Here is a 13,084-nt window from a genome sequence, read left to right on the forward strand (position 1 = left end):
CCAGATTTTTTTGGTGAGGATCTGTAAATTGTGTCTGTTCATCGTATATAGTGCGATCAGTTTTGTTAGGTACTGTTTGTATTTAATTTTAAATAAAAATATTTAAAATAATTTCTGACCATACGATATACGATAAACGGATATGATTCACAAATTTCTAGGATCCTCACAAAGAGAATCCAGATTCCCCATAAACCAATGACTCAATTTAAAAAATTATTTTGAAAATTCAATTTAAAGAATAAGCACCATCGTTCAGCTCATCTTTTCATTCTCTTGTAATGTGCCACCACGTGTGTTGCTCGAGCATGGCACGGAAATTCGAGTGTACCTAATCATTACTTCTTTTCTAGTTTTGCTTTTTCCTCTTTATATTTTCCTGTGTTTGGTTTGGTGGTGTTAGATCTTATCATATCCAGTTTGTTGAATACGATGTTGAATTGTAAACAACATTTGCACAATGATTTTATTCCAGAAAGCTGATATCCCTTGTTGTCAGTAATCGTTTTAGTCCAACAGATCATCATGATTGATATAACAACGGAAATATCATGATTTATATTCCGAAAGTTTTATCGACCTACCACAATTTGTTAAGCATACCTCCAACACCTCTCTCAAATTTTTTGCTCTGACATGGAGATGGTGTTCTGAAGTTTAGAAGTTCAAATGATAATTTGATGAATAATGCAAGTGATAATTTGCGTTGTTAGTTTAGGGCTTTTTTCCTTTAATTTATTGTGTTTCTAGTTCAAATCCTTATCATTTCCTCAGTGTACAGTATTACTTGTAATCAAGGATAATTTTATGAATATTATATGAAAAACGGTACAACATGACACATTAACATTATTTAGCATGTGAATTACAAGAGAGGAAAATATTACATTATAATCATCAAAGTTTACAATTCAATAATAGTGGTAATTAAGGTTATATTTAATAATTAACCTTAATAACACATAATGACACCCATCATGAGGTGGCTATGTGGTTGGGAACAAATTTCAGACCCATATTTCACACGACTTGAGTTTGATTACAAGAGAGGAAAATATTACATTATAATCATCAAAGTTTACAATTCAATAATAGTGGTAATTAAGGTTATATTTAATAATTAACCTTAATAACACATAATGACACCCATCATGAGGTGGCTATGTGGTTGGGAACAAATTTCAGACCCGTATTTCACACGACTTGAGTTTGATTCCTGACGCTGGAGAATTGCACAATGGTGGTCAAGTGGAGGCTGAAATGCCTCTGTGAGCCTTTCTGGCCCTTGAAATGGTAGAATATCGTGGCGAAGCCACCAACTGATCTCTTTTTTTTTTTTTAAAAGAAAAATAACACATAATGACATTGTTATTACTAGAACAAAATTGGTGTTTACATTGTAAACGTACCATTATACTATCAATATAGAATGCTATGTGCGAACCTAATTTCGTTACAAAATTATCGTTCAAACTAAATAGTACCAATAACTTTTTTTCATTAAAAGATAGCGTAGGCTATCCCATAAAAATATAAATTATACATTCGCCGAAAGAGTAAAGAATATTTCATTTAAAAGAAAAATGAAGAAAGAGTAAAGAAGAAGGACCACTACCATTATACCAACCACTGAATGAGAAAAAAAAAAACACTTATTTTTATTACTTTCACCACTGAAATGGAAAAAGCAGTTATTTATTTATTTTTTTTAATTTTGAAATTAAGAGAAATGCTAAGAAGACTTTTAAAGTAAAATTTTTTATAGACTATCTGACATCTTTTAGCACAATATTTTATATTATTAGCACGAAAATTGTACAAAAAAGCATTATATGACGGAGAATCTATAAAAAGTTCTACTTTTAAGAAAGTTTCCTTAGCATTTCTCTTAAAATTAATGGTGAAAAAAAAAAGAATGAGCAAAGAGTTGGGGGCTGAAGTGGGGTTTTGTTTGTGTCATCGCGGTGGGGTTCAAAGTTTTCTCCTTTATTCGGAAAAGTCTGAAATTCCCTTTGATCGATCTATAGATCCACAAACCCAAACAACACAGATGCCTAGTTCTCTTTGTTTATGTCAGGAAGGAATCATGCCATCTAAGTTACGATCTATCATTTAATTAATTAATTAGCTTTAAGGAGGAAAATGTTACAGTACAGCACCGTTACTCTTAACGAATTAAGCTATAAATTCTTTGCATAAAAAAAAAAAAAAAAAAAAAAAAAAAGTTGCAATAAGGCTTCCGATTTGAAGTCAGGTTTAAGATACTTCTCAAAAGAGGGTCAGGTTTTGACTTGTATGCAAATGTTTTTAACAATTATATGCAGACAGATTATTAGTCATTGATGTATGTAAATGTATTTTACTAATTTACTAAAAATATCAATAATTAACAAAGGTGGTGTTATCCACCCACCTTTTTTTTACCTTTTACACTCTCTTTTTAATTTTTGAACGTCGGATCGAATGAATTTCAAATGATAAAAATTAACAAGAAGTGTGTGGAAAGTAAAATAAGTGTGTAAATAACACCGCCGCTTAACAATTTGTAGTAACATGCTTGACCACTTGTTTGAAAACACACATGCTCCAAAGAGTAGTTTCAAAGAATATATTGAAACGGCTTACCATATGTTTGCACTCCATTTTCGATTTCTCATTTTTGTTTTTTATTTTTTGGGAGAACGGAAAATTTTGGAGTTTCCAATAAGCATGCTAAATTGCATCACATCAATCAAACAAATTAATCGTTTGTCACGAAGATATTATTTATAGCCATAATATCCGATTTGTTTCAACATATATGAATGACTAAATAATTACCAAATTAAACGAGTTTTTGTTTAGAAGATAATAAAAAAAATGATCGAATGAGTTTTCTTAGAAATAATCTTTAATCAAGAATAAAAAATAACGATTTTGATAATAACGTTTATACAATAAAATAATATCATGTCGTAAGCAAAGTATTGTCCTTTTTGTGGAGTACTAACTTCAAACCCAAGACTAGTTACACACAAAACATTATTTAATATTAAAAGGTCGAGTTCTTCATCTGAGAAGTACGAAATAGACTCTCTCAAAAGTGGAACTCTCATATTTTTTGCATAAAAATATTAACACAAGAATTGACGTTAAACTGAAATACGACAAAGAGTCCAAAATCTCACTTTAAAAGAGTTCATTTTCTTATCCAGACTACATTACAATAAGCTTACTTGTGCTGTGTGCATGTCCACGAAGTTTTATTCCTATTATAAAAACGTTTAATTTAATTTATCTCCCCCACCCAAAACACTTTGTCCTTTCCCACGGATATGACTATAACACCCATCGCAACCGCACACAATATTTTATACCGTAGACCCAAATTTACCAAAACACAAACAAAAACCCGTCAAGAAGCCGGCAATTTGGACTGTTTTGAGAATCCACGATAAAATACCCGTCAACTGTCCATCATCGCCCTCCGTAGGCTGCTACTCAGTCGCCTTCCGACCTTCCTACCATTTGTATTTGTTTGTCAAAAAGATCATCACGTACGTTTTATACTTTCTACCAAATCACCAAACACAAAAAATCATGACAAATTCCAAATTCCATGGTCACAGTTATTCGTGAAGATTACCACAAAAGATGACACAGCTTTGTCGAAAAATTGTTCACGTTAATTTTAGGTGGTGCATAGTCGACCGGGTTCCGGTTATCCGGGAGTTTTTCAGATTCATCTGGGACAGGTTTCTTGTTTGTTCGATAGGGAAGCCGGCGGTTAGGTACCAGAGATTGCCCCTCGGAGCTTTCTCGCCGCCACCGGAAGTTTTGGAGGGTGCTTTGGTGGTGGACAACCCCACAAGTAGTAGCCTTAACGTCTATGAGACGGATGCGGATTTGGTGAGCTTGAAGATCAGTTTGCTGGGTGATTGCCAGATTGGAAAGACAAGTTTTATGGTAAAGTATATAAGTAATTTATGGTTTAACGACTCGTTAATTTGGTTCTTGGGTAGAGTGTTATGCTACTAATGATGAATTATATTAATTTTTTCTCCTTTTTCTTTTTGTTCTTGAAGAGCAAATATGTTGGGCATGAGCAAGAACATAGCTATCTGCAGATGGCAGGAGTAAATTTAATGGATAAAACATTGATTGTTCAAGGCGCTCGGATTTCGTTTAGCATGTGGGATGTGGGAGGTATGCACATAAACACGCGAAAAATGTTCTATTACCAAACAGTCTGACGGTATGATGTATTTAATTTGTTGTTAAACGTTCTTTGTAGGCAACCAGAGTTCGTTAGATCATGTTCCAATCGCCTGTAAAGATGCAGTAGCAATTTTGTTCATGTTTGATCTTACTAGTAGGCGCACGCTAAACAGGTCAGCTCATAATCTGCTGATATGTAACATTTTAACCCAAATTGTTTAGCAATTAGCACTATGGTTAATAATACTAATAGAAACTGGTGCTTTTTGTGTTCTTGTAGTGTTATTGGATGGTACAGTCAAGCAAGAAAATGGAACCAGGTACTATATACAGTTTATCTTTTACATATCATAATTGAGTAATTAAAATTAGAGACATCCATAGTTAATTAGCCAATAATTATATTTATTTATGTAATTAATAATCAAGTTCCTACTGTGTGTTTGTTAACGTGCAGACAGCAATTCCCGTACTAATTGGGACTAAATTTGATGATTTTGTGAGACTTCCCCCAGACCTGCAATGGACAATTGTAACCCAGGTATACAAATTTCCTGCAAATTTTGATTAAAACTAATACTGCCTAGAGGGAAAGACAAAACTGATATAGTGAATAGGTTAGTCTTAATAATTAGAGAGTTTTAATGAAAAGTCACGTACTGTTCACTTTAACGAAAAACCATATTTTTACACTAAAAAGTCAATCATGGTACTATTCACTTTACCCTTTATTTTGTCATTATCATTAAAACTCAAAGTTTTCAATCATTTTTCATTAATTTTCCTTAATAATTACTAATCTGCGATTAGAGGCGGAGCCATCTTTGGATTAGGATGAACTGTGATCCGATGTAAATATTTACGATTTTCATCACATCAAGTAGAAATGAGCCGATCTCACCCAATTACGTCTCGGTGTCGGGGTCCACTTCTTTTAAAATTTCTGGTTCTGCTTACAGAGTACTTATCATCTTGACTAGATTTTTTTTTTTTTTTTTTTTTGAACTGCTTATGAGTGTATCTCTTTCTAACGTTTGGAAAGGTCCAAGTTCGAATCCTTCATTTCAGTCCAATTATATAAAACATCATTTCACCGAAAAAGAAAACATCACAATTGGCCGTATCCCAAAGAAAGGAACCCAAGTCCTAGATATTGCCTTGACGATTACGGTAGCTGAAAATTTAGTTTTCGGAGTGTGTCATGTGAAGGAGAAGAATGCTTTGGATAATAAATAGTAACGAAGACTTGGGGGGCCTTCTGCTGTAACTTCCGAGACTCGACATCTGTCGAAGTCATGCTTTTCTTTCCGCGTCGAGATCGAATTCTGTTTACTCACTTTATTGAGTATCCATTTTCCTTCTTTTCTTGTTAGGATTGGAATCCTATATTTTACGGAAATTGTTATTGACACATCAAAAATTTCATTCCATATCTCAAACTTTCTATATTTGAAAAGAAAAATACACTTATGAGGATTGTAGAATGAGATTTTTGGAATGCCAATAACACTTTCCTATTTTACATATCCATACATGGAAGGATTTTTCGATATTAAGATAAAAGGGTAGGTATATTTTTTTTGCAGGCCAGGGCTTATGCAAAGGCTATAAAGGCGACCCTTTTCTTCTCAAGTGCAACCCACAACATCAATGTGAACAAGGTCTTCAAATTTATCTTGGCCAAGCTTTTTAACTTGCCTTGGAAAATACAGAGAAATTTGAATATTGGCGAGCCAATCATCGATTATTAAATTTTCGAAATGTATTCTTTTACTTCACTCATTTTGTGTACATATTTTTTAGGGGGAAAAAAAAGATGCGGAATGATAACTAATCATTTTTCTCTTTTTACACAACTTGGTTTGATTTTGTTTGTTGTTTTTGATTTGATTAATTCACTATGGTGGATCAAAATAGAAAGAGGTGTGTGAGAGGAGACAAATTGGATGTTGTTTTGGGTTTAGGGTGCACCCCTATCTACCATGTTATTTGGTGATTAGTCACATAATGATATTTGGTTTACCTTCCTCACTCATTGTTTACCACGTGGATTTTGTCTTCACGTAAAAATGAGTGTTAAATGTGTTTAAAATTATACTCTGTTTGCGGATAATCAAGCCTAGTGTGGCTGAGTTGATTGTAATTTTGGGAATAATTGACGTTTGTATTCTTTTGTGCAGAACGTTCTTTTTTCTTTAAACCGAGTTGAAATCCCCGGCAAGGATTTTATCGAGGCCTATTATGCATATCGTATCTTTTCCTCAAAAATTTACAATTTCCTTTCCATTTGTACACCTAATTAATCGAATCTAGCCCGTTATTTACTCTTTCTCGTTTATTTATTTATTTATTGTCAAAGGTTACTTTATTAGCAAGTTACAACATAATTACAAAATAGAGGCCCAAATACAATATCTACACAATCAAAAGAATGGACCCCTAGAGCAACCTTTAGGCCCAAAACAGAGAAATAGAGAAAACTTAAAAAGCAAACCCTATCTACTTCCTTTCAACGTCGTCGCCGAAAGCACCGCTATGACACCCCACAATGATTACAATCCGCCACCTCCAACTATTTTTAGGAACCAGTACCTCAGATATGGAAAGATAATGGACTTCGTCTTCCGTCAAATAACATCTCGCTGATCGCAGCCACCAAGTAAGACAAACCAAAGAAGCATGTGGGATTACTACAAATGACCTTGAGCAAAAAAGGCAGACATAGAGAAGGGGTTGGTGTGGCTACCTAAGCTGGTTTGAACAATGGAACTCTATGCACCTTCCCAGTTAAGGACATCAACAATTTGCGGTAAAAAATGATTGCAGATCGAAATGAAGATGGAATCGGTGGGAGCCATATGAAGGACATGAAGATGGATGAGTGATGAATGAATCTAGGGGCAGGAAGATAAGTGATAGTTGGAGTGGAAAGGTTAGGGAAAAAAGGAAGGAAATTAGGGAAAATCAACAAAAAGAAAAGAAAGAGGGAGCATAGATGATGAAGAAGGGGTTGCCATCGACCAAATCAGAATTAGTGTCGGTGGCTAAAAAAAATTCTGGGCTTTGTTGCCGCTCTCACTCACGGAGAGAAAAATCTGTCACTCTCAGAGAGAAGATCTTTCACACACGGAGAGAAAATTATTTGAGCAGAATAAATGTGATAAAATTTAGAATAAATGTCAAAAAATCAAAATAAATGTGATAAAAAGTTCGAGAACTGCAAGTGGTAGATTGCTCTGGTGGTAAAAGCATTATATTTAACTCACTACATCTCGAGTTTAAACCCTTCTCCTTCCCTTAGACCATCTCCAACAATGGGCTAAAACCTAAAATTTCCCTTTTTTCCCTCCCAAAATCCACTCCAACCCATGACCCAAAATTAACCTAAAACCTAAAACTCATATGGGGGTCAAATACCGGCCCAATTTTAGGCCCCAAAGCAAAATGGGCCCCATCAACTAAGACTGAAACGGGGGTTGTGAAGCCCACTGCCCATCCCCTACTCGCTACGCACTGCACGTGCTAGGCCCTTTCAGAAATCCAACAAACCCACGTGGGATTTTTTCCCCAGGTGTCAGATCATCAAGTAGCCCAACGGCTCGATTTAAATGGGCCGTTGGTTAATCCAACGGTCCAGGTTCAAATTTTTTTTTTTTAGTTTCATATTTATATATTTATTGAATCCAATGGTTTAGATCGAATATGATCAAATCTAACGGTAAAAAAAGAAAAAAAATCTAACGGTCCAAATTTAAATCCAACGGCTAAAATAATTTAAAAAAAAATTTAATTTAAAAATCAACCTAAAACTCTATAAATACCTATGTATTTGTTCAAACATCCACACAAAACTCAGTTTTCTCCTACAATTCATCCAATTTTTCTTTCTACCATTTCTTCTCATTTCCAAAATTTTCAAGATGGCAAAAGAGCATGTTAGAGGTCGTAATCGGACCTTTGACGAAGATATTGCTTTATTTTTGGCATGGATTTGTGTTAGCGAAGGTGGTGCCGTTGGCACGAATCAAAATAGAAAGGTTTTGTGGGGTAAAATCGTTGATAATTCCATGAAAACTCCAACGCTGGTCGAAGTGAAGTTGGTGGTGTTTATAATCGGTGGAAGATTGTCAACAAATCATGCACTTTGTGGAAAGGAAGCTTGGAGAGAGCTATAGTTGAAATGCCTAGTGGAAGGAGCAACTCAGAAATTGTGAGTTTCTTTGTTGATATTTTAATTGTCATGTACATAATAGTATTTTGCAACTAATTATTTTTATGTATTTGTTGCATAGGGTGACAAAGCAATGACAATTTACAAGACAAGAACTACACCAAAAAATCAAGATTTTAAGTTGCATCATACTTGGAACATTCTTAAGGATTGTCCGAGGTGGGGAACCAATGAGAACCAACAATATGGAAGATTATTTCATAGTGAAGCCCTACCCCCAAATGATGTCAATGAAGGTGTGAATTTTACCGACAATGAAGGTGTTGAACAAATGACCCCAACTTCTTTTTTTGCAAGGCCCCCGAGTAGAGATAAGCAAAAGGAAGCAAAGAGAGAAGGGAAGTCCCAAGATCCGATACGTCCACGATTTGCTAGCAAAATGGCAAGAATGAACGAAAACCAGTGCTGTCGGCAAGAAGAATCGGCCCAAATGCGTTTGGCCATGAAGGAAGAAGGGGATAGGGAGCAAGAAAGGTTCGAAATTAATTAGATTATGGAGGACCTCGACAAGTACACTCTAGAGAGGAAGAAGTACTTACGTGGTAAGCAAAATGACATTTTACGAAGGAATGCCACAAGGAGTATATTTCAAGATGATGATTCATCTCAAGACTATCACCCATGTCCATCACCAAGTCAAGATGGTGGATATCATTATTAAGTTTATGAAGTTTATGAGTTTTCGATTGTATTAAGTTTATGTGGTTTATTAGTTGTCATTTGTATTAAGTTTATGTGGTTTATTAAATATCTTTTGTATTAAGTTTATGTGGTTTATCATGATTTTCATGTATTGATTTAGTGATTTTTCAAAATTTATTAGAATTTAAATATTTTTAGGTTAAAATGTTCATAAAATTAATTTAGGATAGTCTATATAATTTTTTTTTTTTAAATTAGCCTTAATTCATTCTTTCTTTGATAATCTTAGGCTAAAATTTTAGGCCATAAGAGTTGGAAGAAAAGTTGTTTCTGAGCTAAAACCTAAATTTTCTAGGCTAAATATTTTTAGGTTTTAGGTTATGGTTGGAGATGGTCTTGAAGTATGATAGTGTAGAACATCGTTTGACACAAACAAATAATTTCCATATTCCTACACTCAAGTTTTGCAAAAATACACTTTACTACACTTGACAAAAGACTAGGTATAAAAGTGGCAGTAAAATCAAACTTTAAGTATGAAATGGGATGAAAAGCAAATGTAGTAAAGTGCAATTTTTGCAAACTTGAGAGTAGTAAAGTGAATTACTCTAAAAAAGTTCTAGAATATTTATTTTCTTTTCAATGGTGAAAATTGTAGAGAGATTTATTTTTAATTAAATGGCTTATGTAACTAGCATTATGGTCTAATGATATTACTCTTCACTAACAAGTTGAAGTTTGAATTTTGACTTACTTAGATGACAATTTTAATTCCTAATTGTTATTCTTGGCACATTGTGGTTTAGTCAAAATATCTTCAACCCTTAGACTAAAATATCATTGTGTATATACATATATATGCTAGGGAGACCAAATTTTCTAAACCAAATGAGGTGGATAATGAGTTGGCTATGACATGCCACAAACCCAAATTTTAAAAACTCTTAATTACTTATAAAAAACAAAAAAAAATTAATGATAGTTCTAAATACCCGTGTGCATGTTTAACTATGTAGGACTCTTATTCTTCCTCCTCTCTTTCTCTCCCTTTTTACTTCATCATATCTCCTTCTACGTTCTTGATCTTCCATTTCAAACAACTCATTTTCTCACTCTGGGGATCGAACAATTCATTCTCTCACTCTGGAGATCAAACAATTCATACACTATGAAAAAAGATTCGGAGTGATTTTGATTTTGGTGGGTGAGTATAGGTTGGATCTAGCATTTATATGGAGAAAAAAGAAAGGTTGAGGTGGTAGATAATGCCACGCAGCATCCTGTGATTGATTGAAAATCTATCCACAAGGGTTATGTACATATAGTGATAGGAGCCCCACGAGAATGGTTAAAAATTGGGTTAATCTCAGTTTACTATCCTGAAATTTCTTGGTTTTCAATATTTGGCATATCAAGTTTTTTTCATCCCAGAGTGATATCTAAAGTCATAATTTTTGGATAGTTTCATACATCCTTTAAGGTTGTTAAATCAACCTTTAATTGCTGACGTGGCACCCACGTGTAAGCGATCAAGGCCCAAATTTGGAGGAACCGAACACGACCCGTTTTAAAATGAAACGGGGCGGGCCGGGACGAGTATAGTAATTCTAATTCTTGGAACTGAACCTAACCTGGCATGTTTGAAATGGGCCGGTTTGGGGTCGGGTCCACGGTCCAATCATTTTTCTTTTTTTTTTTCAACAACAGATTATTGCTTTGGTTTCATTTATTCAGGAATCAGGGAATAACATTCCTCCTTTGTAAAACCTTGCCGAGCATAATAGCAATAATTTGATTTTCTCGTTCTATCTCAAGCAAACTACCTCACCTAACATACAAAGAGAATCAAATAAGTCAGCTAATAATAAAGACTAGACTTTTCAAGCAGGCAAAACAATAAATTGCTTAACTACATTGGTAAACTCAAAGGGTTGGATTGCAACAATATCCTGGCTTTGGAAATGCAACAAATTGATTTCTCTAGAGTTGCACAAAATGGAAAGAGATTCAGTAACCTAATCATTTGGTAGTCTACCTACCCATCATTCCTAATCGAGTGCTTACAAACCCTTTGAAAACTTACAAAAGATTGTTGTAATCTATCTACCCGTTTGTTCCTAATCGAGTGCATATTATAGTTATTGGTCATTAAAACTCCCCAGTTTATTGAGCCTGCAAATGCAAAAACCCAGGCCACATACCCAGATTACAATATTAATTAACCAAAATAATTAAAAATCCCTAATCTAGAAAAACCCAAATTCTTTCAATCCCTCAAGGCTAAATTGAATACCATTTTTTTGAAGATTTGGTTTCGAGCTAGACTGGCAAGGACCGTGAGGTAGTGGTCGAAGTTGAGATGAGCGGATGGTGGTGGTCAGAGACTCAGAGTCGACTTTAGAGAGGCTAAGGGAAAGAGCTCATCTATTGAGATTCGAGAAGGATGAGAGTCATTCTGGACTCTGGGATAGAGAGATTGAGATGAAGGAAAGTGAAAATCGAATCAATGATCGAGATGCGAGAGGGAGGACTGAAGAGAGGAGATTCATTTGAGTCTGGGAGAGTCTTCGAGAAAGTTTGAAAGTGAACTACAGACTCTGAGACCCTTGTGAGTGTGAGATGTTTGAACTTTGAACGGTATAGATTTAATCTCCAGTATTGGATGGTGGATACGATTTGGGCTGAGGGCTCGTGTCTTTAGAAAATCAGACCCTGCCCACTCGCTGTTTACTAGGAACCACCCTTACCCTGCTCCGTTTTGAGTTTAGAAAAATATGGACCCGCCCCGAACTTGCCTTGAATCGTTAGTACCTGCCACTACCTGTGGGTCTAAGACTCGTTTACCCAGACCTACCCACGTGGACAATGACTGGATGTCACATGTCACTCCTGACCCCCTAACCCTCTATCCCTTCTTCCCTCTGTAGTGTATTTCCCCACCCAAATCAATCCCCTAAAACCCTAATTCCCCAAACCCTCCAAAAACTTGAGAGCTCACTGGCTTCGTCGACGACCAGTTCATCGCGCCATAAAGCTCAGACTTCCGACGAAGTATGTATAGTGAGAACCTGGACTGGAGGGATTAGCCCGAGCCGCAAAATAAGAACTCGAACAGAGCTGATACAATGTCAAAGGTCAAATGATCGGATGAAGACGATAGCAGCAGCCTTTTTTTTTTTTTTGAATTTTTTAATATCCACATAAGCCCCATATTGACACATGGTGCCCAATCATTGTTCATGTAGGCACCACGCTAGTAGTCAGTTACTGATTTAACACCAATCTTAACAGATGTATGAAAGTGTCTCAAAATTATGACTAGGTACCACTTAGGGATAAAAAAAAAAAAAAAAAAACTTGATGTACCAAATGTTGAAAACTAAAAAACTTCAGAGTAGTAAACTGAGATTAGCCCTTAAATTTTTTATTGAAAATCTATCCACAAAAATCTTTCAGAATCATGACATGTGACCTTATGGGATTGGTTAAAAGTTTAATCGAAATTCTATCTACAAAAATTGTAATTTCTGATAACGACAAGTGACGTGACAGAATTAGTTAAAAATTATATTTAAAATTAGTTATAAAATAATAATGGGTTTACTATTTTTAATAATTAATAATTTTTTATGCCAATTATCTAGGCAATTCATTTACGGAGTGAAGATGCACTCGGCCACCAACTATTCATTAAGGCAATAATTTGCCTTTACCCAATTGTCTGATTAGTAATTGTCTTAGTGGGGGTGAACTTACTCATAAAAAAAACCTCTATTTCACCAAAGAAAAAACATCACAATGCCAATATGTTGACTTAATTCTGAATCCCCACTTGACTTAATTTTGCTTAATGGATCATAATTTATATATTTTTAGGAGGCCAAGGTTTAGGTAAAGGCTATGAAGGCTACCCGTTCTTCTCAAGTGCAACCCACAATATCAACGTGAACAAAGTTTCTTCAAGCAAAGTTTTTCTTTAATAAGAGGATATTCTAGAACAATGTTTGCTACCCG

General features: G+C 34.9%; 1 protein-coding gene across 2 annotated transcripts; it reads left to right on the top strand.

Annotated features, from left to right (window-relative positions):
• Positions 1–3,341: 3,341 nt before the first annotated feature.
• On the top strand, positions 3,342–6,379 carry LOC103948786 (septum-promoting GTP-binding protein 1-like). Of its 2 annotated transcripts, none has more exons than XM_048587455.1 (6): positions 3,342–3,945; positions 4,065–4,185; positions 4,274–4,370; positions 4,478–4,517; positions 4,655–4,738; positions 5,767–6,053. In XM_048587455.1, exons 1-6 carry the CDS (start codon positions 3,634–3,636, stop codon positions 5,806–5,808), a joined length of 696 nt encoding a protein of 231 aa, XP_048443412.1. In that variant the 5' UTR covers positions 3,342–3,633; the 3' UTR covers positions 5,809–6,053. The 2 variants fall into 2 exon arrangements, with proteins under 2 accessions (XP_048443412.1, XP_009358130.1); XM_009359855.3 differs by having other exon boundaries at positions 3,343–3,945; positions 5,784–6,379.
• Positions 6,380–13,084: the final 6,705 nt, after the last annotated feature.

This window comes from the organism of the source record quoted next, unplaced genomic scaffold, assembly GCF_019419815.1.
Source record: "Pyrus x bretschneideri cultivar Hongxiangsu unplaced genomic scaffold, Pyrus_bretschneideri_v1 Contig267, whole genome shotgun sequence".
In the NCBI taxonomy this organism is placed as follows: Eukaryota; Viridiplantae; Streptophyta; class Magnoliopsida; order Rosales; family Rosaceae; genus Pyrus; species Pyrus x bretschneideri.